Source organism: Salvelinus alpinus, chromosome 22, assembly GCF_045679555.1.
Source record: "Salvelinus alpinus chromosome 22, SLU_Salpinus.1, whole genome shotgun sequence".
NCBI classification, from domain to species: domain Eukaryota; kingdom Metazoa; phylum Chordata; class Actinopteri; order Salmoniformes; family Salmonidae; genus Salvelinus; species Salvelinus alpinus.
The window spans coordinates 5,554,516-5,581,035 of record NC_092107.1 but is presented as its reverse complement, the minus strand read 5'-3'; the positions used below and the strand labels follow the sequence as shown (position 1 = coordinate 5,581,035).

The 26,520-nt window shown below is 46.9% G+C and overlaps 1 protein-coding gene across 5 annotated transcripts in view; it reads right to left on the bottom strand.

The window, feature by feature from the left end:
• LOC139548865 (BCAS3 microtubule associated cell migration factor-like) overlaps positions 1-26,520 on the bottom strand; it is a 325,394-nt gene that overhangs the window by 201,614 nt on the left and 97,260 nt on the right. For 4 of the 5 annotated variants that reach the window (XM_071358768.1, XM_071358769.1, XM_071358765.1 and 1 more), the window contains exons 17-20: positions 12,742-12,786; positions 2,336-2,460; positions 1,815-1,980; positions 1,405-1,505 (exon numbers count right to left, since the gene is read on the bottom strand). In XM_071358768.1, coding sequence (XP_071214869.1) covers positions 1,405-1,505; positions 1,815-1,980; positions 2,336-2,460; positions 12,742-12,786 — 437 coding nt within the window. The remainder of the gene's footprint in view (positions 1-1,404; positions 1,506-1,814; positions 1,981-2,335; positions 2,461-12,741; positions 12,787-26,520) is intronic. The other variant, XM_071358767.1, reaches the window with a different exon arrangement.

The following is a 26,520-nucleotide window of genomic DNA, read 5'->3' as shown; positions in this document are numbered from 1 at the left end:
TGGCTCTCCGTGAGCCGTAGCAGCATGCAGAAAACGCCCGGGGGTGGAGCGGAGCAATGGGTAGAAGTACAAGACGGCAAATTAAGTGAGTGCATATTGTATTGACCTGGGTGTGTGAGCGCGACAGGGTTGGTGCTGCTCAGCTGGCAGGAGGAACGGGGGCGAGGGAGAGACAGACAAGGTGGGGCGGGCGGTGATATTTTGGACATCACTAATTGGAGCTAAATGTGAGAGAGCACTGAGACTAAATCATTATGCCCTCTGTCTGGCCCATTGTGCCCTCTGTCTGGCCCATTGTGCCCTCTGTCTGGCCCATTGTGCCCTCTGTCTGGCCCATTGTGCCCTCTGTCTGGCCCATTGTGCCCTCTGTCTGGCCCATTGTGCCCTCTGTCTGGCCCATTGTGCCCTCTGTCTGGCCCATATTGCCCTCTCACAGGACCAAGTCACACTAAACCCAGCGCCGATGCCCGCTGCCGGCCCGTCACACCAACTTGACTTCATCGCTCTGATGAAGACACTAGAAAGGACTATTAGAACTCATTTGAGAAAATATCCTACCCGCTCAGCCCTGAGCACTGGGAGAATGTCTACCTCCCAAATGGCACCCTATTCCCTATAGTGCACTACTGTTGACCATAGGACGCAGGTCAAAAGTAGTACACTAAGTAGGGAATAGGGTGCCATTCGGGAAGCTGCCAATTTAGCGTAGAATAGAGGAGACAGAAGAACAGGCACACGGGAGGAGAAGGGGATTTGCCCCAACGGCACTTCAGGAGATAATTACTGATGTATGTTTATGATTATGCAGCTAATGCAACAACGCACACTTATAACAGAGGATAAGTTAAATGTGTGGCCATCCGTGTACACTCTGCCCTCCAGAGTCGCCCTCCTCTTCCCTCTGCCATCTCCAGCCTCCGCAGCCTGTCACATATCAAACTGAAGTGCTTGGTGCTCTTTGTACTTGTTACTGAGTTAGGAGGAGTTGAGGCTGGCTAATCGGCTTCATTTGAATGAGTTGAGTGGAGTTGGTTGAGCTGTTAGCGTTGTCATGCTGCCTTGTCCAGAGGAGGCAGACACAGAGACACACAGTGACAAAGACTTGATGGAAAGCGCCGTACAGACGGAACGGATGAAAAGCTGATAGTTTGTGTGATAAGAGATCTGAGGCACGACTCAGGTGGACTGATGTCGGATCTCCACTGAGGGTTTTAAGAGGGAACAGGGAAGTAATGGAGGAGGACTGAAACGGTCCTCCTCTCAGCATGTCACCAATAAGAGGGTGAAGACAATCTCCCACAGAGAATAATCAGTAGGAATCAGCTCTGGCACCGGGCTAATGGCGCTTGGTGCACACACACGTACAAATAGTACATATACACACACACAGTGTATACCACTTACATCCAGCCAGGAGGTATTGGTAACACTGCACCAGGTCAGAGGCCAGCACCAGAGGGTGGTTGGAGAGAAAGGGAGGCTGCAGCTCATTCCACAGTGGAGTCCTGTAACAACCAAACACAACACAGGAGAGAAACACACAGTCAATTACAGAGAACATCTCAGGATCTCTCCCAAATGGCACCCTATTCCCAATGTAGTGCACTACTGTATAAATCACATACAGTAATATATTGTGCAGTTATACAGTAATGTATGTAAATCTTCATAACATGAACCACAGCTTAGCAGAGGGGGGGGGGGGGGGTGTGTGTGTGTGTGTGTGTGTGTGTGTGTGTGTGTGTGTGTGTGTGTGTGTGTGTGTGTGTGTGTGTGTGTGTGTGTGTGTGTGTGTGTTAGGAAGGGTCAGTTACCTGGCCAGGCTCCAGCAGGCCCGTGGACATGTGTTGAGCTCCAGGGGTGTGTCATCGCTGATCTTCTGGGCTGTGCTGATTGGCCGAGGCTCCAGGACATGCTCCACTAGGGTGCCATAGCAACTGAGGATATAGAGGGACTCCACCACTGACCGGCTGGACTGGTCTGAGGAACAGGGGAGGTCAACAGGTCAACGTTACAAAGTAAGAGGAGCATGTTGTTGTGACATTGCTAAGTGTTTTGTCTACTTCGCCCAGCATCTCCCTGAGTGGGTTTGTACTTCCTTGACCTTAATGTTGGGTCTACACAGGGGGCTAAGAGGGGCAACACACAGATCCAAGTCAAATGGTATTTACGATTCTCACACAGATTTTAAACTTCTACATTTTGCCAAATTAAAACGAAATGAAAGTGTTTTAGCATGATGGTGGTTTTGGGGGTAACAGCTAGGATACTAATGCACTAGTGGGATATCTAATGATAAACATAATGGTACAAAGCCAAAGCAACCCCTCCTTACCTTTCTCTCTCTTCATGTTGGGGTTGGTCATGTACCAGGAGCGTGAGGCAGCAAAGACAGCAGCCACACAGAACTCTCCTCCACAAGACTTACTGGGGGAGATCTGGGGGGGAGGCTTGGCTTTGCTGCAGGAGAAAGAGCGAAAGAGAGAGGGGGTGAGTGGGTAGGAGAACACAGCCGAGGGGACACAGGGTACTCCTCTTGGAGAAAATAAAGGCTGGCGGTTTGAGTTGTTAGATGAACTAAAGCTGCAGTTAAAGAATGAGAGAATGATGCCCAATCTGGTTTGAGATATTCAAGTTCAAACACTGCCACATCTGTGAACAAAGAACAAGCCAAGCTTTTAATACAATTACACTTCATGCGATTTAACAAAATAAAGAGATGAGCATGACTTAAAATGAAGTGCATTGGTAGCAAAAAAAAAATAGAAGACAGAAATCTTTTTTGCTCTGAATTGTCTCCAATTTCACTGTGCCGGTGTTTGGACAAATGATTTATGTATTGGTCTCTACCATTCAGCCAATTAAAAACAGCATTAGACATAATACAGGATATTTTCTCCCGTAACGTGTGTCTCTGTCTGCCTATTCCCATGCCAGTAGATCAGCTCTGTAGAGGATGTCTATGGTATTTTAAAGCCTGTGCTGCTGGTTGATGACGTCCTTCCTTTTGTCATGAAGCATGTCATGGTACACTGAAACCACCACAGGCTGGCCTGACCATTGACTGTACTAAGGACTGAGTTTGTCCACACAGGCCAATACCCACATGCCGGAAAACACACACATGAATAGAAATGAGTTTCAGCGAATACCCGAGGATGCCATAATGGTTATCACTTGCTTGAACATGAGTCTCGAATGCTGCTAGTCTTCCAGCTGCTTCCCCTAGTCTCACTTTGAGTTAGCAGTTTGAGAGAATTTACTGGGAGTTATTGGATTATTCAGACATGTCAGGACCGTTTGGATGAAAGCCAACACAGGAAAGGAAAGGTTCAGTATGGTGATAGGGCTGCATATGCTTGTGATGGGAGAACAGTAGCGGAGCGGCCTGGTATTATTGTCCAGCTCTATAACCAAGGTGGACAGTAAAACCCCCGGCCTGGTATTATTGTCCAGCTCTATAACCAAGGTGGACAGTAAAACCCCCGGCCTGGTATTATTGTCCAGCTCTATAACCAAGGTGGACAGTAAAACCCCCGGCCTGGTACTATTGTCCAGCTCTATAACCAAGGTGGACAGTAAAACCCCCGGCCTGGTATTATTGTCCAGCTCTATAACCAAGGTGGACAGTAAAACCCCCGGCCTGGTATTATTGTCCAGCTCTATAACCAAGGTGGACAGTAAAACCCCCGGCCTGGTATTATTGTCCAGCTCTATAACCAAGGTGGACAGTAAAACCCCCGGCCTGGTATTATTGTCCAGCTCTATAACCAAGGTGGACAGTAAAACCCCCGGCCTGGTATTATTGTCCAGCTCTATAACCGAGGTGGACAGTAAAACCCCCGGCCTGGTATTATTGTCCAGCCCTACAGTCTGACACACCAACACAGTCTGACACACCAACACAGGAGAGGTTAACCTCTGATCTAACCAGGAAGACCTCACTAATACATACACTCACGCCAGCTCGCTTGAATACACACAACCCACCGTGCACACACACAGTCCAAGATTTTGGAACATGAAAATTCTCTATAATGAAATGTAATATTCAACAATTCACTTCTGATCAATTCCTCAAACATTTTCCATACTATCTACCCCAAAGTGGTTCTGTTGAATCCAGTGTGACGGCATACTGTCCAGTACTGGAACTATCCTTGCCCTCACAGCCTCAACCTGACACACTAACACAGCCTGACACACTAACATAGCCTGACACACTAAAACAGCCTGACACACTAAAACAGCCTGACACACTAATAGGTGTTGAATGACCTGTTGTGGGCCTCAACTCTCCCTCCTCTTCCCTTATAACTGTCAGCAGCTGGTAAATGACTCACAGGACGAGGGGAGATGTTGATGTCTTTGTTTAGCCGACACCGTGTGATGGGTGTTTCTGGGTAGAACGGTGGGAAGGCCTTAGTGGCTGTGTATTTATTCGTGTTGGATAAAGGGGGAGGCTGAATAACCAAATATCTACAGTAAGCCGTGCTAGCTGATGAGAGATTGATAGGAACATGTCAGGATATTGCCTTGGCTAACTCTACGGCCCTGTGACGACCCTCCCACTCTGTCTGCCGTATTCTCTCTTTGTTCTTGTTTCCTTATTAGGATGCCGGTGGGCGGAGTTGGGAGGGTCGTCAGCTACATGGGAAACACCTGGGCCCGGTGTCTCCCAGGATAAATACACCACTTCCCCATTCATGGAGGAGACTCTCTCCATGCAGACACCTCATAGATTTTGTTGTGGCTTTTTGGTTGTTTGCTTTAGCACCTTTCAACATACCGCATTATCACATTTATGCAAAACACTCACTTACATTACTGATTACACACACCATTGTTAATTGCATTTAGGTTACCTTAAGGAATAACAAAATATATTTATTAACTATCTCCACGTTGTCTCCCTTTTGTTACGGGCTTTGAGCCGGTTCGTGACAGCCCTCTCTCTCCTTCTCGGATCTGTCCATCCGTCCGATTGTCTGTCTGTCAGCGTGTCCAGGAGATAGAGCCATCAGAGCCTCGGCCGGACGGCAAGGGGTCAGCCAATACAGCACACTGTATCCTTCTCACTGCGCCCTCCCTCTCCCTTTTCTCTTCCAGTCTCTCTCTCTCTACGTTTTCTCATTCAGTCACTCTCTCTCTACGTTTTCTCATTCAGTCACTCTCTCTCTACGTTTTCTCATTCAGTCACTCTCTCTACGTTTTCTCATTCAGTCACTCTCTCTCTACGTTTTCTCATTCAGTCACTCTCTCTCTACGTTTTCTCATTCAGTCACTCTCTCTACGTTTTCTCATTCAGTCACTCTCTCTACGTTTTCTCATTCAGTCACTCTCTCTCTACGTTTTCTCATTCAGTCACTCTCTCTCTACGTTTTCTCTTCCAGTCACTCTCTCTCTACGTTTTCTCATTCAGTCACTCTCTCTCTACGTTTTCTCATTCAGTCTCTCTCTCTCTACGTTTTCTCTTCCAGTCACTCTCTCTCTACGTTTTCTCATTCAGTCACTCTCTCTACGTTTTCTCATTCAGTCACTCTCTCTCTACGTTTTCTCATTCAGTCTCTCTCTCTACGTTTTCTCTTCCAGTCACTCTCTCTCTACATTTTCTCTTCCAGTCACTCTCTCTCTACGTTTTCTCATTCAGTCACTCTCTCTCTACGTTTTCTCATTCAGTCACTCTCTCTCTACGTTTTCTCATTCAGTCACTCTCTCTCTACGTTTTCTCATTCAGTCACTCTCTCTCTACGTTTTCTCTTCCAGTCACTCTCTCTCTACGTTTTCTCATTCAGTCACTCTCTCTCTACGTTTTCTCTTCCAGTCACTCTCTCTCTACGTTTTCTCATTCAGTCACTCTCTCTCTACGTTTTCTCTTCCAGTCACTCTCTCTCTACGTTTTCTCATTCAGTCACTCTCTCTCTACGTTTTCTCATTCAGTCACTCTCTCTCTACGTTTTCTCTTCCAGTCACTCTCTCTCTACGTTTTCTCTTCCAGTCACTCTCTCTCTACGTTTTCTCATTCAGTCACTCTCTCTCTCTGTTTATCAACCTCTCTAACACAACATCTGCATATCAAAGTATGACTAATATGGTGAAGATGGGAAACAACAAATCCTGTTCCACGCTCTGGATCTCTCGTTAACAGAATCAATGATATGGGAGCTGATGAATGGTTTGGGGAGGTTGGGGTATGTGTTAGTCATAAGAGGTTTCTTTAGTGAGGCTTACTACCATCTCTCCAATGTTCTGCTTCCTCTCTCACGTACTGGAAAAAAATTGAAATCCTCAAAGCTTGTGGTCAACCGGTTTCAATATCCTCAGGAAACACAAATCCTATTCCAGAATGGCTTGACTTTGGTTTTGGGGTGAAATCTCATGCTGGCGCTGTGTATGGTGTGAAGAAAGGTATTTTCTAGCGCCGCTATTCACCGTTGCCTTTGGGCAGAGGCAGGCTTGAGTAATACATCAAGAAATAACATTGTTTAAAAAGTACATATTTTCATGAATTGAGGGGAAAGGCCCAATGACAAATTAAATCTTATAGAGCTGTGGCTGAGAAGAGAAGGCTGCAAGGAGCTATGCTGCAGGGCTGGCCTGGGTACTAACACACACACCACAGACTGTGATAAGTTCTCCTTGTGGTGTCTCCATACTGATCAGCTAGAGCGGCTGCTCTCCCTTTGAAGAATCCTGGGTTACCACCGTCTGCCAATGGGAGTGGGTTCTCTGAGTAGAAATGGCCGCAAACGTTTATTCATCTGCGTTTCAAATCATTATTTTCCTCTCGGCCTCACTTGAAGTGGCTTGAAAGTGTTGAGGTTTTTACCCTGTGACAGAGGCCAGACTAAAACAGACAGACAGACAGACAGAGACAGACAGACACCGTACTCTGGACTCCATATGGTACAGAGGAACCGGTCAGGAAAGAGGAACAAAATGAAAAATATAACCCAATATCAATAAACTATGATAAATAAGTATACCGAGTGGAACGGGGGAGAGAGGGGGGCAATGGATGTCACTAAACCGAAGCCAAATCCCTTTTTTCTCTCCTTCTCTCTCCCCACAAAATGTTTTTTTGTGCTATTAGGAAGAGACTTCATTTTCTCTGCAACTTTAATTCACTGAAGAGACTACTCGCATGTCATTTCCACTTTTCATTTAACAAATGAGGACTCTTGACTGAGCTAATAGCTTTTCCTCAGGGGCATAATTCAATCTGCGACATCCACCATCAAAGTTGTTTGGCATTACAGGGCTGAGGCGAACATGAGGCGCCATCAAGGGGACGGGAGGGGGGCAGGGCAAGAGCAGCGGCTGACAGCCTCCATTTATTTTCAGGGCCCTCGCCGTAAACAAATCCGATAGAGCCGCACTTCTGTGGGCTCGTCCAGCGACTAAGAGCAGGGGGGCTGTAGGGTAGAGCAGACCAGTGGGTGCATCCAAAAAGGCACCATATTCCCTATATACAATTTTACCAGGGCCCATAGGGTTCTGGTCAAAAGTAGGGCACTACATAGGGAATAATTTGGGAAACACACAGTGCTAAACGGGGGTGAGAGGAGTGGACGCAAAGCCTATGTTTAATATGTATCAGTGGCTGGGCATAGAGAGAGAGAGAGAGAGCGAGAGAGCGAGAGAGAGAGAGAGAGAGAGAGAGAGAGAGAGCGGGAGAGAGAGAGAGAGCTTTGGCCAGCCATGTGGAGGACAGATCCTTCAAAGTCACATGTATTATTTTAAAGCAGCCTTCCAAAACAAAGGTGGCCTTGGGGCAGGAGGCTGGAGCTACAGACAGAAGGCCGTAATGATGAGGCCATTTGGAAGTTTTAGCATCTCAGAGAAGGAATTAGAGGCCGTGTCCCCTATGTGCCCTGGACAACAGAGTGCACATATGTAGAGAATAGGGTGTCATTTGGAATGCACACAGAATCAGAGACTTCAACCCCCTTTCCTCGCTCTATGTCTAATGTTCCTCCTCATCACACTAATACTGTTAGAGGCATTTATTGTGGGATGGTTGTATCCCCTGCCTGCCTGCCACACCCCAGAACAGCCCTAGATGGAGGTTCCATGTGGTGTTAGCACTGAGGCTATATTTAACAGCTAGTCTAGTGTGATCTCATGTAATTGGACAACGGTGGTCAGAGAGGTTACTCGCCACACTCTTCCATCCTGAGCTGTTTAAAAAAGGAGGGATACAGAGAAGGTGAATGAGGGATCATTAGGGTTCAGAGAAGAGGCAGACGTGCTACTGTATGTGTCATTGGGTGTGTCCTAATGACACCCTATTCCCTATATACACACAGACACATATATACACACACACACACACTATGTTTGACACATGTAATGCCCTACATTCTAGGGGATAGGGTGAGAAATGGGAGAGGAAAAGAGGTTCAGGTCCTCATGTCAACATCCTCTATAGCCCGTCCAAACACCACACTTACTGTTTATAAAACACATTGGAATGATCAAGTTTGACAAATGATCTGTTATGCCCTCAGTTCGGGTACAAATGCCATTACAGAAACAATAGTGCTTTAACTAGCTTGCTTGAGTTGGAGCCAAAGGCAGAGCAAAAGGCAGGCAGTTACTGTCACTGTGGGGGGGTTCATCATGCTAACAAATGCTAATGATGTACCTTTGAAAAGCATACCGCTTTGAAATCACTAAGAGCCTAGCTGGGCTGGGCTGGGCTGGGCGAGAGAGAAAGAGAGAGTGAGAGTGAGAGAGAGAGTGAGAGAGTGAGAGAGTGAGAGATTGAGTGAGAGAGTGAGAGAGTGAGAGAGTGGGAGGGAGGGCGGGAGGGCGGGAGGGAAAAAGCTTAAATTAAAAAGTATGAGTGAGTAACTGGCCACAACAACTGAGGAAACCCAAGACTTGGGGAAGGTCCACATGCTATTCATTTCCTAAAGTGAATGGAGGGAGTCGGCAGTCACGGAGGAACGAGAGAGGGTTGAGAGAGTGATTCGTCGGAGGAGGAGGAAAAGTTCACTGCACCGCCGTTGAGCCCAGCCAATCAATCATCTGTCCATAAGTGACTCTGTCATAATGGGGCTTCTTTTTAAAAGCTTGTAAGCATCTGATTTCACAAGACAGCGTTGACAGAGAGAGACTGGACTTTCTGCCCTCCTGAGTATTAGAGAGCTACATCGTTAGAAAACTCATTGCTAACTTAGATAATGTAATGTCCTCTGTCGACCGCAGTACATTTAGGCCCAAACTGAGCGGCGTGGACACAAACACGTCATATTAAACATATCGGCCTGCACGCAGCTGTGTAATTTACATTGAGGACAATTGGCTATGACAAAATGCTGTATCAAATTAAATATCTTTCATCACAACTGAGGTAAATTAGATGAATTCGAAACAGAATGATGCATGAATAGTAAAATGTCTGTACGTACAAAATATCACTAACTGCTTTTTCATGACTATACAATCCACCTCTTATTGCAAAATGTTCAAGGATCAAGGAAATGATGTAAGCCTATAACAAATCAACAGACATATTCCAAGTCAACAACAATGCTTTCCTCTAAGTTCACACATAGGCACTACGTTGTTTTCCCAGAAAGGGAGGCAAATCCCTCATTACATGACACTTATGACATTAACCAATTACATCATATAATTGATGTAAAGAGAAAAGGCGCCAAATAGACGGATGGCTAAAGCCACATTAGGCCTGCTCACAATGGAAAGGCTGTGTGCAATTTAGGACTCACGCATGCACACGCACATCCGATTGTTCAATGATATTGCCAAGAAATAACAAAGGGCGATAAAACCACAAAATAGGAACAACATGAGATCAACACAAAGGCATTATTCTTAAATAAACAGTGTCTGTGGTCTAATGTGAACAGCAAAAGAGAGAATGAGTGTGTGAGAAATAAATAAAAAGCAAGAGAGTGAGCGAGACAGGAAGGGAGCGAGCGAGACAGGGAGGGAGCGAGCGAGCCAGAGGGAGGGAGCGAGCGAGCTAGAGGGAGGGAGCGAGCCAGAGAGCCAGTGGGAGGGAGCGAGCGAGCGAGCCCGAGGGGGGGAGCGAGCGAGCCAGAGGGAGCGAGAGGGAGGGAGGGAGCGAGGGAGGGAGGGAGGGATCGAGACGGAAGGAGGGAGGGATCGAGACGGAAGGAGGGAGGGATCGAGACAGAGGGAGGGAGGGATCGAGACAGAGGGAGGGAGCGAGCGAGCGAGAGGGAGCGAGCGAGACAGAGGGAGCGAGCGAGACAGAGGGAGGGAGCGAGCGAGACAGAGGGAGGGAGCGAGCGAGACAGAGGGAGGGAGCGAGCGAGACAGCGGGAGGGAGCGAGACAGACAGGGGAGGGAGCGAGACAGAGGGAGGGAGGGAGCGAGACAGAGGGAGGGAGGGAGCGAGAAAGAGGGAGGGAGGGAGCGAGACAGAGGGAGGGAGCGAGCGAGCGAGAGGGAGCGAGCGAGACAGAGGGAGCGAGCGAGACAGAGGGAGGGAGCGAGCGAGACAGAGGGAGGGAGCGAGCGAGACAGAGGGAGGGAGCGAGCGAGACAGAGGGAGGGAGCGAGCGAGACAGAGGGAGGGAGCGAGCGAGACAGAGGGGGGAAGCGAGCGAGACAGAGGGGGGGAGCGAGCGAGACAGAGGGGGGAGCGAGCGAGACAGAGGGAGGGAGCGAGCGAGACAGATGGAGCGAGCAGAGGACGAGAGAGACAGAGGGAGCGAGCGAGACAGAGGGAGCGAGCGAGCCAGAGGGAGGGAGAGAGGTAGGAAGGGAGCCAGCCAGCCAGAGGGAGGGAGCCAGAGGGAGGGAGGGAGCCAGAGAGAGGGAGAGAGCGAGAGAGGGAGCGAACCAAAGAGGGAGGGAGGGAGAGAGCGAGCGAGCCAGAGGGAGGGAGCGAGCGAGCGAGCAAGAGGGAGGGAGGGAGCGAGCAAGAGGGAGGGAGGGAGCGAGCAAGAGGGAGGGAGCGAGCGAGCCAGAGGGAGGGAGCGAGCGAGCCAGAGGGAGGGAGGAAGCGAGCCAGAGGGAGGGAGGAAGCGAGTGAGGGCGCCAGAGGGAGGGAGGGAGCGAGCGAGAGGGAGGGAGGGAGCGAGCGAGACGGAGGGAGGGAGCGAGCGAGACGGAGGGGGCGAGCGGGAGAGAAAGAGGGAGCGGGCGAGGGGACGAGCGAGACGGAGGGAGCGGGAGAGCGAGACGGAGGGAGCGGGAGAGCGAGACGGGGGGAGCGGACGGAGGGAGTGGGCGAGCGAGACGGAGGGAGCGGGCGAGACGAGGGAGGGAGCGGACGGAGGGAGTGGGCGAGCGAGATGGAGGGAGCGGGCGGACGAGATGGAGGGAGCGGGCGGACGAGACGGAGGGAGCGGGCGGACGAGACGGAGGGAGCGGGCGAGCGAGACGGAGGGAGCAGGCGAGCAAGAGAGCGGGCGAGCGAGACGGAGGGAGTGGGAGAGCGAGACGGAGGGGGCTGGAGAGCGAGACGGAGGGAGTGGGCAAGACGGAGGGAGCGGGCGAGAGAGCGGGCGAGACGGAGGGAGTGGGCGAGACGGGGGGAGCGGGCAAGAAAGACGGGGGAGCGGGCGAGCGAGACGGGGGGAGCGGGCGAGATGGGGGGAGCGGGCGAGATGGGGGGAGTGTGCGAGCGAGACGGAGGGAGTGGGAGAGCGAGGCGGAGGGGGCGGGAGAGCGAGGCGGAGGGGGCGGGGGAGCGAGGCGGCGGGAGAGCGAGACGGAGGGAGCGGGCGAGACGGAGGGAGCGGGCGAGACGGAGGGAGCGGGCGAGAGAGCGAGACGGAGGGAGTGGGCGAGAGAGCGGGCAAGACGGAGGGAGCGGGAGAGCGAGACGGGGGGAGCGGACGAGCGAGACGGGGGGAGCGGGCGAGCGAGACGGGGGGAGCGGGAGAGCGAGACGGGGAGAGCGAGCGAGAGAGACAGGGAGAGCGAGCGAGAGAGACAGGGAGAGCGAGCGAGAGAGACAGGGAGAGCGAGCGAGAGAGACAGGGAGAGCGAACGAGAGAGACAGGGAGGGCGCGAGCGAGAGAGTCGGGGCGCGAGCGAGAGAGTCGAGCGAGAGGGCGCGAGCGAGAGAGACAGGGGAGAGACAGGGGGAGACAGAGAGTGAGCTTGGTCACCGTCATGAAGAAGTGGTGGGTTTAAATAGATCACAAGTAGCCAGACAAGAATGTTCCAGTGATGTTACAACATACCTCTGGGTTTGTGAGTTTACCCCTCCATAAAAAGTGATCCAGAAATCAAACCAGTATCCCAATTCTATAGACAGCTTATGTGGAATAAAATTGTTGTTTGGTGTGAATCTTGACGTCAGATTTAGCAAGAGGCACAATACGATCATCTTATGAAATCACCCAACCAAAGTGTGAACTCAAATCCACTTCAAGAAAAGAAAATCAAACACTTTGCAGAACAAAAAAATGGGGGGGGAAGGAGTGTCAAAAAAAGAGAAGAACTTTCATGGTGTTTTCCTCAGGGATGACGACTAGACAAACTGACAGAACGTGTTGAAAATACACTCAATATACTCAGACAGAATGAAAAGATGGGATGTCGTTGACTGCATCCCAAATGCCACCTCATTGCCTATTAAGTGCAATTATTTTGATCAGGGCCCCTGTGGCCCTGATCAGAAGTAGTACACTAAATAAAGAATAGGGTGCCATTTGATTTTGTCTTGAGCCAGGACAGAGCAACAACAGAGCATGCTAGGTAGGTAGGTAGGTAGTGAGGAGGGAAACTCACCATGGAGTTTTAATGGCAAAACATCCTGCCCCAAAGAGGTAAGGTCTTCATGGGGGAGGGAGAGATACACAAAGAAGAGATAGATGGAAAAACCATTATTAGCCAGTCAGACACTTTTCAGCTTAAATTTTTGACCTGTCTGTTTAAGCGTACAAGACACATAAAGCAGGAAGCAAACTGTCCATGTTAGAATTGATCTGAAACCTGGGACCTGCCTCAACAACTCAGACCATTCTGTAAAGTGCAGTACCATACGTTTGGTAGAGGACGTATGTGTGTGTGCTTGTCTCAGTGTGTGTTGTACCATACTTTTGGCAGAGGAAGCGTACTAGCATACTTTTCCTTTTAGCTATTAATCAACTTTTTTTCTTCTCCTTCTTTTAAGGAAAGAGTATGAATAAGTAATACAAAGTACTGACGATAAATCATGGTATGGTTTTGTTCAGACATTGGAACAAGGCATTTCAGTTGTTTTTATATATCTTAAACCTTTACACTCGCGGGAATTGGCCTATATGGACACGGCTAAATTGATATGTTTCTTCCAGAAGAAATATGAAAAGCATATGCATAAGCATGGTAGCAATTGAAAGGTAAGAGTTTAAAGATGATGGGAAAATTATTAGACCAAAGTTGAGGACAACAGTTCACCTGACACAAGAATCCAAACATTACACTGCTGATTTTGTGCTTTTCTCCGCTTTTCCTGGAAAATATGGGGTAGGTGCAACATAAAACAATGACAAGGGTTTGAGTGAGAGGACTAACTGGTGTCTCCAAGTGGTCACAGTTCCTAAGTCATTTCAATGTATTTTTATGACTCAAAGAAAAGTCTTCAACTATAATACCCTGACTACACCGCTCACGTCGCGTGCACAAAATAAATTTAGCGATCTGTGTTATTCAATTATTGCACCCACACTGCTCGCACGCATCAACGAGCGTCTGCGTTTCCAAGGGCTAAAATAGAAGTCATTCCTATTTCTGACGCAGATTGCGCTGCACGTCCTGCCTCTCCCATCTCCTCAAAGGTTTATAGAAGCAGGTACCCACGTGCCATCTCCTCATTGGTTATACCCACGTGGGTGATTGAAAGACGAACTGTTGCCGGTTGTCGTGGTAATACTATGAAAGTTTAGATGCCAATCACCATATATGTTAAATGATGAAAAGGCCTGGAAGGAGGAGAGATGGCTAGAAACGATTCGGTTGACCGTTTTTATGTGTGGATTAATTGTCGGAGTAGAGGACCTTGTGCATTTCAGGTAAAATAACAACCTAATGTTTATATCCCAGGACAAATTAGCTAGCAACAGCAAGCTAGCTAAATAGGACAAATTAGCTAGCAAGTGCAAGCTAAATTGCCATAAATGTTTAATGCTTTTCGACCTGTCCCCAAATTAATGTCATTGGTTCAGAGTTTGTTTTGATATTTTAACCTGCGTGTCATGATCGTGTTTGGTGTGGGGGGACAAAATAAATTCATGCACGATGGCGCACGCGCGCAGCCGGTTTGGGTTCCGTGTGAGGTGTCTCCTAGCTGTGACGTTGAGGAACTACAGCAAGCACACTTGTAGCTGTTTTGTTTGGAACACAACCCTGCAATCACACAATTACTGTTGTTGTTCACGCAATCCCAAAACGGGCCATTATAAATCACAATCTGGTTGAGGTGGGCATAATTTGAAAGCTTGTTCTATTGCCAACATGACTAGAAAAGTTATAAAATACGATCTTGTTAGGCTTTCACAGGGCAATTCAGATTGTAATTCTGGTGAGCATAGAAAGTAGTCATGAGTACATTCAGATGTGTGTTCCAAGGCAAATGACCTTCACAAAGGACAAAACATGGGCTCATTCTGTTCAGAACAACCCAGGGTGTTACGCCATGTCATCTTGTAACTGTACAGTACATCACAAATAGTGATCATAAACGTTGACACTGTATTTGACATGAGTTTTATCATATGGAAATGTAAAGTGCACGTTTGGCTTGCTCGTATAACATCAAACCGGTATTTATTATAATTCTCAATGTCTCGTCTTTCAAGATGCATTGAGTCTTCTTAATTTACCACATGGCCCTCACTCAGACAAAACAATAGCAAAAGTTGCCCAATTAGTGGGAGGGATTGGGGCAACTTCTTGCTGTGCACGGTGCTCAAGTTCATAAAGGCTGTCAGTCAAAACCCATTCAGAGCTGTGAAGCGGAGACCCTGAGCTCTGACGTCATTTATAGCATGTTACTGAACAGCCACTGCGTTCTAAATTAAGGCACTTATCAGAGCCCAAAGCTGCCATTTTCAACCAGTATGTGGATATGAGTGTAATGGGTTAAAAGAGAGAAAAAAGGGAATCTTAACTAACTTTGCTTAGGGTGTTCCCAAGGAATCAGATATGCCCTACAGAATCAGTCATATAAAATCAAGTATGATCAAGTTTGTTCCAATGCCAATTAAACATTGTGGTTTATGGATAAGGTATACTGCAGCACAATTACTTTGTTTGAGAAGAACATCATATGTCTGGATATGACTTATTTTTACGGGTGAGTGTGTATTTGTTTATGCATTGTCTGTGAGTATTCGTGTGTGTTTGCAAGCGTCTGAGGGTGTGGGCGAGTGTGTGTCCGGTGGTCTTTTTTTGAGTGTGTGTGCATTCCCCGGGCCAGTGTTTACGAGCCATTAGGAGTGGGAGTGTGTTCCTGTGTTTACCCTGCATGTTCAGAGATAGTGACAGACCTCTGTAAACAGTTTACAGTAAACAGCCTTTTCCCAACAGTAATAATGGCCAGATGAGGCTGAACTTTGTCCCTGAACACAGCAGACCACATCAGTACGGCAGGAACTCTCAAATGGCACCCCATTCCCATTATAGTGCACTACTTTTGACCAGAACCCTATGGAGCCTTGTCAAAAGCAGTGCACTATATAGGTTGCCATTTGGGAGGCAGTCAAGGCCACTGGCCAATCAAAGCACGGCACGCCACTTCTTTATATTATCTGCTGCAGAGGGACGGGGCATCTGTCTGAATCTCTCCAGACTAGCACGGCACCGTGTATGTGTGTAGACTAGCAGGGCACCGTGTGTGTGTAGACTAGCAGGGCACCGTGTGTGTGTGTAGACTAGCAGGGCACCGTGTGTGTGTGTAGACTAGCAGGGCACTGTGTGTGTGTGTAGACTAGCACGGCACCGTGTGTGTGTGTAGACTAGCAGGGCACCGTGTGTGTGTAGACTAGCAGGGCACCGTGTGTGTGTGTAGACTAGCACGGCACCGTGTGTGTGTGTAGACTAGCACGGCACCGTGTGTGTGTGTAGACTAGCAGGGCACCGTGTGTGTGTGTGTGTAGACTAGCACGGCAACGTGTGTGTGTGTGTGTAGACTAGCACGGCAACGTGTGTGTGTGTAGACTAGCAGGGCACCGTGTGTGTGTGTAGACTAGCAGGGCACCGTGTGTGTGTGTAGACTAGCACGGCACCGTGTGTGTGTGTAGACTAGCAGGGCACCGTGTGTGTGTGTAGACTAGCACGGCACCGTGTGTGTGTGTAGACTAGCAGGGCACCGTGTGTGTGTGTAGACTAGCACGGCACCGTGTGTGTGTGTAGACTAGCACGGCACCGTGTGTGTGTGTAGACTAGCAGGGCACCGTGTGTGTGTGTGTGTGTAGACTAGCACGGCAACGTGTGTGTGTGTAGACTAGCAGGGCACCGTGTGTGTGTGTAGACTAGCAGGGCACCGTGTGTGTGTGTGTAGACTAGCACGGCACCGTGTGTGTGTGTAGACTAGCAGGGCACCGTGTGTGTGTGTAGACTAGCACGGCACCGTGTGTGTGTGTAGACTAGCAGGGCACCGTGTGTGTGTGTAGACTAGCACGGCACCGTGTGTGTGTGTAGACTAGCACGGCACCGTGTGTGTGTGTAGACTAGCACGGCACCGTGTGTGTGTGTAGACTAGCAGGGCACCGTGTGTGTGTGTGTAGACTAGCAGGGCACCGTGTGTGTGTGTGTAGACTAGCACGGCACCGTGTGTGTGTGTGTAGAGCTAGCAGCAGGCACCGTGTGTGTGTGTAGAGCTAGCAGGGCACCGTGTGTGTGTGTAGACTAGCACGGCACCGTGTGTGTGTAGACTAGGTGTGTGTAGACTAGCACGGCACCGTGTGTGTGTGTGTAGACTAGCACGGCACCGTGTGTGTGTGTAGACTAGCACGGCACCGTGTATGTGTGTAGACTAGCAGGGCACCGTGTGTGTGTGTAGACTAGCACGGCACCGTGTGTGTGTGTAGACTAGCAGGGCAGTGGACTATCTGCATTAGCCCAGGGATATGAGGAGAGAGGTTACTTAGACGGAGAGAAACAAAGAAACAACATAACGCAAAGTGAACTTTTTACTGAGGTGGTCATTGGGAGACTGGAGACCAGTGATGTCCTCTTAAGGAAGAGACCTTGGTCTGAGTGGATGGACTTGGGGTGAGCAGCGTAATGGCGGTCGGGGGTCCTGTTATGTTGGCTCAAACACAGTTTAGCCAGTAGACAAACAGCATGGTTAAAGGGTTAGCTGGTAGCTTGACAAACAACACGGTTCTCCGGTAGCTAGCCTAACAGCAGGACATGGGGTCAGTTTAACAGGACCAGCGGGTCTTGGCTATGCTAACTCTAGTCCTGTTCTGTTTGTTCGAACACATTTAGCCAGTAGTCAAACAGCATGGGCCGGAGGTTACACAGATATCCAATAGCTAGTGGCTAGCCTAACAGCATGGATAGAGTTTAGCCAGTACCTAACATAACAACACGGGCATGGGTTCAATTACATTAAAAAAAACTGGCCAACCAGCATGGGCAGGGGGGTAGTTCAACATTTTAACATGACCATCGGGCCTTGGCCTTAATTGGGCCTTCACTGGCACTGGGAGGCTGGCATCGCTGGTGTACTTTACCCCCCTGTGAAGCACTTAAACACTGGCACCCTGCTAGCCTCCTGCTGGGTGAATGGATGGTGGCTGATAGGATACAGATAGGTAGTGTTACAGGTCTCAATGGAACAAGCCTGTACTGGATCTTGGGTAAAAAATAATGCATGTAGCGCTTTTTCTTATATCTTAATGTTCAGCCCCTCGATAGAGTAATGTAGTTAAGCAATGCAGGCAGTCTGTTCTAGATGGTTATGGTGTGATGTTGATAGTAGGTCAGAAACATAACTTCTTTAACAAAAAAACATGATAAAACTAGGCGAATAGTTTCCACACGCACTAACAATATGATATAAAAGATTGCAACACAAATGACATTTGATATACAGTATAGGCAGGTTTTTCCACAAGTACATAGAGTAGCTAGCCAAATAAAACAAGTAGCCAGCCAGGCACCCCCGTGGGGGGGTTGAAAGATATTTCCGAAGGAAGTCTATTCTGGTGGCCTCTGGTACATTCTAATGCGTTGATTCCATCTGAAATACACTGCGAAATGATTGAATACTTTGCCTCCCAGATTGGAGAAATTAGTTGTGGTATTGTGTAGAAAGACATAACATTGGATGAAGTCAGTGTATTGTTAGTTGTTATGGATATTGTCTAGGTCTATTTGATCAGGACTATTTTATAATACACCTTTCATACTAAGACGTTTTCTCGACAACTTTAGCATCCCGCCAACTTTTTACACCTTTTGTTTATATCTGAAAAGGTGTTGCCGGTATCAAAGCCTAAACTTTTATTTCTGCAAACCAACCTAGTCATGATTGCAGTAAAGTTCTGCCTACAGCTTAGTATGAAACGCAGCCGTAATGCTGAGGCAGCATTGGCATGCACTACGTTCTTAAGTTCTTGATGGTCCCATCTCTTCGCATTGTCCTTCACACTGTTTTCTTAAGCACAACTAGATGGATCCATAAAGAATTACTGTGGGAATAAATATCACTGAATGACAAAAATATTGGAATAAAGTAGGCTAATGCAATTGAAGGCATCAAATTGTTGCTTAACGCTTATTGTAACTCCCAAAGTCATCCAATAGTAATAACACATTTGAAGCAGTAGCCTACCAGTGTGTGGTCAACTATTTCAGCAACATTTCGCACTGTTTTGAGACAAGCTTGGGGACTCCATTTGGGTATTGGTTAGGGTACAATTAGGCTGCGGAAATGTTAGCTAAGTTGAGGTGAGTGCTGCTCATGATCATCTTACTGGCTCATTTATTAGCACATTGTCCCGCATGCTATGTGGCTTAACAAGTAGATTATGTTGCTCTTCACTCAGTCGTTTAGTAGCCTGGGCCTACTCTCAAACAAAAGCCTGTAACTTGTCAATCAATGTGATTTTGTTTCACTGAATCTCTGTCTGTATATTTGGTTAATTCTCCGGCTGGGCAAATAAATGGAGGTGGTATAGGTCATCTATTCGTTTGCTCATCGATCACTGGTCCAGAAACATTTAGCATGCTATAGTGTAGCCTAAATCAAGTGTAAGCCTGTTATTTTGCTCAATCGCATATAGGCAACTCCAAAAGCCCTCGGAGGTCGTGAAATATGAACACGTTTTTGAAAATATAGATCGCTATTACGATGGTATCATGATGAAGATACTCTCAATGTAAGACCCTATTCACGAGCATCATGCTATCTCCCACTCCTCCATGGAAAGAAATTAAACTGCAACCAGAGATCTGTATATAATGACAAGATGCTCATGTCTCCGCCCTAACGTTGTCCCAAAGGCGGGAAGGCAGGTGACAAGCTTAGGTACAAAATATGCCCATAGAAACGCATTGGGCTCATTTTGGACAGACACACCTCTTCCTCTCTGCTGTGTTTCCCGGTCATAAGCCGGCGCTAATGGAAAACCCTGTAAAAGCCCTACTTATATAAAAATAGATTGTCTCCAAACGTGCTAGCTAATGCTCGCATTACGACTCTGTTGAGAACACACAGAAACACTAAGAATCAAAGCCGGCGAATGGCTGGATAGAGAGGAACAGCGGATGAGGGGAGAGAGAGAGAGATAGTGATAAATCGACCTGGGAGGTTAGCGACCCCACTCCCATGGAGTAATCGTTCACACATTCAACTCTTAACCCGTAGGCCTTAATGCTGCTCCGCTAGGGCCATTAAAGGGAGAAGAGGGTGATTTGTGCAAATGGTTTAGCGTGTGACACGTTCCATACGCAGTGCTGTGTGTGCTGAAGGCCTAGTGCCACAATGCTCACTAGCTGCTGTTAGGCTCTTAAAGCCCATGTCTTCTCAGTGCTTTTCTCATTAGAGCTCTAACAGACAATGGGCTGGCAGGCGGCTAGCTGCTCCAACTGTACACACGTATTATAGTAATCTGTTCTGCCCATCTGTGGAAGGTCAGGAGGGCCCACTCTCTCAGTTTCTCTTGCTCTCTCCATCTCTGCCTGCATTCGAGGAGAATACCCATCAGTGGGATTCACACCAGGTCATTTCATTTCATCGTTTCATTTCAAACACGTGTTGCAAATTCTCTGTCAGTGCTTTTCAGCTTTGAGCATACTTTGCTTGCTATACAATCAAAGATTGAAACAACCAAAACACTCAAATGTTAAAAAGGTCTCCATGGCCTCAAATGACAGTGCTCGTTTCTCTAGCTGTGTTCAAATACCCATACTAACATACTACATACCTAATGAGTATATACTACACACTATTAGTTAATTTTAGTATACTGTAAACCAGGGGTGGGAACTCCAGTCCTCCAGGGCCTGATTGGTGTCACACTGTCTCCATCCTTAAACACAGCTGATTAATCAAATGTCATTCTAAACTGAAGATCATGATTATGTGATTATTGGAGTCAGGTGTGTTAGCTGGGGCAAAACTGTGATGCCAATCAGGCCCTCAAGGACTGGAAATGCCCACCCCAGTTGTAAATGAACGGTATCGTTTCAGTTGAGCGTACTAGAGCTAGCTTCGCCTGTCTACCGGAAGTTGATGCTGATGCTATGCACAGTGCGCTCTGGATTTACCACGCCCAGAGCATCAGATTGTCCTTTCATAAATTTGGAGCGTTCATTGCGCACACTGGACGCTCTGGCCGAGGAGTAGTGTTGATCCGAGCGTTCAACGGCAGTGAAGCACCCAAGCAAACAGGCTAACGTTGGCTAGCTACTTATAGACACAAATGACACGGAACACCTCACTCTGACCATTTTACTCACCCTAGCAGAGTTGGTTAGGCTGTTTTCATGTTATCCAGAGCGTTGGTGACTGTTACTGTGCTGCTGGCAACTATTTAATTACGCTTATTTTTTTGCCGACACGGCCATATTCAACGGGTGTTGGGCATTCATTAATTAATCAGTTATTCAGCGCAAGAGTGCTCTGAAATCGGAGTAGATTGCCAGAATGAACAATGTCCATTGAAACGCACAACGACTATACCCCTTAGCTAAGAATGATGTGAATAATCAAGTCAATAAACGTTGGGTAGGTAGTTAGATAGCAGAAAGATAATAGTACTGCCTGGCAAGTCCAATGTATTAGTAGCTAACTAATGTTAGGTAACATAACGTGTAACATAACTTACTTGAAAAGTCATTAGTTTATTACATTGCTCAACATTTTCTTAACCTTTGTCATAATTAGTTAAAGCAATGAATTTGTATCCGCTTTCGTCGGACTTCGGTTGCATTTTTTCCGCCATTTTCTTCAAATCTGAAAATGTTGAGAAGCCACGCCCATTTTTGGAAGAATTGCATTATGGGCCCTAAAAGCACGGAAATAGTGTCCACTGATTGTATAGTTCGTATTTTGCCTAATTTAGTAAGACATCCGGGAATTTTTGGCATAGTAACTATATCCATACTATGACCAATAAGCATACTCTATACACTCAATTCACATCACAAATAGTAGGGTTAGTGCGGTTAGTATGAGTATTCGAACACAGCTTCTGTCTCTGTCTCTCAGACTTCCACCAAATATGTCCGACAGCAAACCAGGGGTCATGTGGGGGCCACTTCCTCCACCATTCTCACTGTACTAAAGACCTGGGTTCAAATAGTATTTAATTGAGCTTTCTTTGTGCAATGGTCCCAAAACTCCAAACCCTGCCCATCTGGCTCTATAGCAATACTCACTCAAACACACAAAAAACAAATACTATCTGAACCCATGTCTGTTGTAAACAGGGGGGAGAGAGCCCACATCCCTGTAGTGACTTTGAGGAGTCCCAGAGTCTTGGCTCCAGCTCTGTCTGTCTGCTCCTTAACCCTGGAACCCTGCCCTCGTCTGGTGGAGGTTATCGGGGCAGGATGCTGTGCATCACAGGGGTACATCGCATCTCCTCTCATCCCCTCCCTCCAAACACAGAGCCGATATATCGGGCTGATACTGGCCTTTTCTAGTCTATCAGCTCTTCTAGTCCCTCAACATAGCAAAACTGCTGCTATGCCAGCCGCCACTGACTGGCTGAACCACGAGCACCGCACAATGCCGAGGAATGTCTAGCTGGGAAAATCAGAAGCAGCAGCAAGCTAGCTCATTCTCCAACAGAAAGGTGCCGTATCAGAAATTGATCAATTGGATTGGAGGGACACCATATGCGACTGACGTGTTTTCCGTTTGCTCCCGCGGTATTCTTAAAGTTTATGTGAATTTTGCAGCAGAACCGTATTTATTTTCAAATATTAGTTTGGTGATCCCTTTCCGTAAAAACCAAGACTACTTTGCTTTTGAATGTCAGCATGTCGACGAAAAATAAGGCCAAAAACATGACTGAGAAAACCCGGCCTACAAGACCCACTCTCATCACCGCCCTCTCCTGAGTCTGAGGGCCCGGGGACTCACACTTTACCCGGGGGTGCGGCTTGGCCTGGCGGCGCTGAAATGAACATTCTCGAGGCCATCAAACTACTACGCTCTGAGATAGTTGAAATGAAAACGGAGGTGCTTGCTACGATTGAGGCCCGAATACAGGAGGTTTCTGATACTTTAAAAGCAGATCTAACCATCCTGCGGAACGAGACGGTGCCAGCAATCACATCACTCAAAACAACAACAGCGTCGTACACTACAACGATTGCTGCACTGGAGACCTCCGCTACCAATGTCTCCGACTTAACTACCTCCCTGGAGGCTGACGTGGAACGCTAGGCTGCTGATTTGAAAAAGGTGAAGGAGAGCTGTGTGAGTTTAGAGGGATTCTCTCGCCGCAATAACCTGAGACTTGTATCGGTCCCAGAGTCAGCGGAAATGCCTCACGCCACGGATTTAGTTTCTGGGCTGCTGAAGGATGTCCTTGCCTTAGATGAAAAGCCCCTGAATGATCGTGCCCACCGGTCACTGCGCCCAAAGCCCCGGGATGGTGAGAGGCCCTGTGACATAATTCTTCGAGTGCACTTTTTCCATGAGAAGATAGAGATTCTCCGACGAGCCCGCAATACCACTCTGAGCTTTCAAGGACAGAGCTTCTCCATCTACCAGGACTGTTCCCCCATGGTTTCCAAGCAGCGCGCAACTTTCGGGCAGGCCAAACGACTACTACGGGACCATCCAGGTGTGAAGTATGGACTGCGATTCCCGGCCCGTTTATGACTATCTCATGATGGTAAAGACTACACATTTGAGTCTCCGGATGAGGCTATGGCTCACATTCAACGTCACATCAAGAAGTCTTGAACTCGCTCATAGTTCAGCAACTGTTGCTTGCGAACTGTGGATAGTAAGTAGTACAATTATGTTTAGTTATAACATACTAACTAGTCTTGTATAGTTGGGGAGTTGGCGAACCCATTCAGGCTTATTTGGTGTGATCTAATGTTTTGATCATCTAGTGTGCTTGCCTTACAAGCATTCAGTCATTTTAATTTCATTGTATTAAGGTTTTACTTAACTCCTGTGTTTCTAGGCTGTCTCGCTCACCTATTCAGTTTGTTTACATAGTGTCTCAGTGACTCAAAATATTTTTGGTTATTTGTTTACTGCATCCGTTTGCACCGACCCAGTAAACAGTACATTTTTCCCGAGGCTACACGTTTTTGGGGGTCTTCACTTCAATTTAAAAAGTTTTGAGCGTCATTTATGCCCAGCAAACGTTCAACGTTGCGCACACGTAGTTTTTTGGTCTTGGTTGTAAATTGTCCGAGCGTCAAACTAGACAATTATTATAATATTTTTTTTTTGATTGTCTTACTACGATTTCCTTACCTCAAATTAGGTTTTTGGCTGAGAGCCTTTATACATTTGATTCATTTTCTCTCTCAATACCTGTTATAAGACTGGGAATATAATTATATACATCTACAATTTGTGCTTTTGTAATTTCGTTTGCACAAGGGATTCACTTTTATTTTTTATTTTTCTCTCTTTCTGCTGTTTGATTCACTAACACAAAACGCGACTTTAAAGAGCGGGACTGTGGGTTTAGGTTTCAGACCGCACTCTCACAGACATAATGTGCGAAGAGAACATGTTCTATTTAGGCTTGTACCTCGTTTGGGGAGGTACTGTCTGGGATGGGGGGAGGGGGTGGGGGGGAGGAAGGTTGAAATGTTCAGTTCTAATGTTGTCATTCTGTCTTTAGTTTTTTTCCTGGAGTTTTTCCAAACATCTTGCACCGTACATTATTACTCTGAGACAAGTTATTCTGGGGTTGTTGGGCGCTCATTGCTTTTCCACTCTATGCTCTAATGACAGGGTTGTATAACGGGAATGCCCAGGGTGGCAAAAAAATATGATCAAGTACATTTCGTGGAACATCAAAGGGGTTAACAACCCTGTAAAGCGTAAGAGGGTGTTGACACACTTAAAGTGTTTGAATGCAAATGTTGCATTTCTACAAGAGACTCACTTGAGGACTGGTGAGCATTTTAGGATGCGTAAGGACTGGGTTGGTCAAGTGTTCCACTCTAACTTTCATAGTAAATCAAGAGGTGCTGCCATTTTGGTTGATAAATCTACTCCCTTTGTAGCTTCTGAGGTTATTGCTGATCCTAAGGAACGATACGTCATAGTAACCGGTAAACTGTTTTCTACCCCTCTTGTTTTGGCTAGTGTTTATGCTCCCAATTGGGATGACACAAGTTTAATTTCTTCCTTTTTATCTGCTATACCCAATTTAGATTCTCATTTGTTGATTTTAGGGGGGGGGGTTTCAACTGTAAAATGTCCCCAGTTCTTGACAAGCCCTCACGAAGAACTACAGGCCCATCTAAATGTGCCCTACTTATTCAATCTTTTCTTCAGAAATATGCTATGTTTGAGGCCTGGCGTTTCCTACATCCTACGGATAAGACAGTATTCCTTTTATTCTTATGTTCATCAAACATACTCCCAGATTGATTACTTCTTTTTGGACAAAAAACTTCTGCCTAACCTTCGGCGGTGTACTTACGAGAGTATTGTTATTTCTGACCATTCACCATTAGTGCTTGAACTAGAGTTTCCCCAGCGACCTCCTATGTGTTATCAATGGCGTCTTAACCCCATTTTACTCTCAGATAAGGAGTTTGTCAATTTCATTTCTTCTGAAATCACCTTATTCCTAGAAACTAATTCAACACCAGGTATGTCCTGCTCTACCATATGGGAGTCTCTCAAAGCATACCTACGTGGCCAAATTATTTCTTATACAGCCAACCAAAACAAAGTTCGCTCTCAGCGACTTCGGGACCTGAGCGAATCCATAGCCACATTGGATGAGAAGTATGCTACGGATCCTTCCTCTGATCTGCATAAAGAGCGCCAACTACTCCAATCTGAATTTGATGAGCTTTCTACCAGGCAAGCTGAACAGTTACTCTTGCGAGCTCAATACAGAGTGTATGAACAAGGCGACAAGGCTAGTAAACTCCTTGCACATCAGATCCGTAAATCTGAGGCCTCACGTTTAATCCCACAAATAAGGACCCCGTCTGGTGCCACCACAGTTATACATAAAGAGATCAATGATCAATTCAAACAATTTTACTCTGCGCTATACACCTCTGAATCCCCTCAAGACCCTTTGCTGATTGATTCCTTCTTTAATGGCCTGAATATGCCATCAATTGATACAGACTCCCATGACTGTCTAGAAGAAGAATTTACACCTGAGAAGATTGCAACAGCAGTGTACGCAATGAAAAGTTGTAAATTACCGTGTCCGGACGGTTTTATTTTTATTTTTCCCCCATGGCTTCGGTACAGACTAACAACTTGTCCTCTGACTATTTTCCCTTGAACCGCGGATCCAGACAGTGTTGTCTACTCTCCCCCTTGTTGTTTGCTTTGGCAATCGAGCCTCTCGCCATTGCACTACGCTCTAATGATGCCATTCAAAGAATAATCAGGACGGGCTTAGAAAGTCTCGCTATATGCTGACGACCTCCTTTTGTTTATCTCTAATCCTGATACCTCATTGCCACGTGCCTTATCTGTTCTTAAAAAGTTTGGATCAATCTCAGGGTACAAGCTGAATCTAGGCAAGAGATTCCTGTAAAAAAAAAAATCCTGTAAATAAGGCTGCTTTAAAATGCTCTTTTACAACTTTTCAGTTTAGGATTGTCCAGGATCAATTCACCTACTTGGGAGTTAAAGTGACAAAGAAATATTCAAATTTGTTTCAGGAAAACTTTGTTGCTCTAGTAGACAGTTTGAAACAATCTTTTACTTTTTGGAATTCACTACCTCTTTCTCTTATCGGAAGGATTAATGTCATTAAAATGAATGTGTTGCCCAAATTTTTATATTTATTTCAATATTTACCAATTTTTTGCCCAAAATCTTTTTTTAATTCACTGGATCAAACATTCATGCATTTTATTTGGGATGGCAAGGTACCACGGATTGGT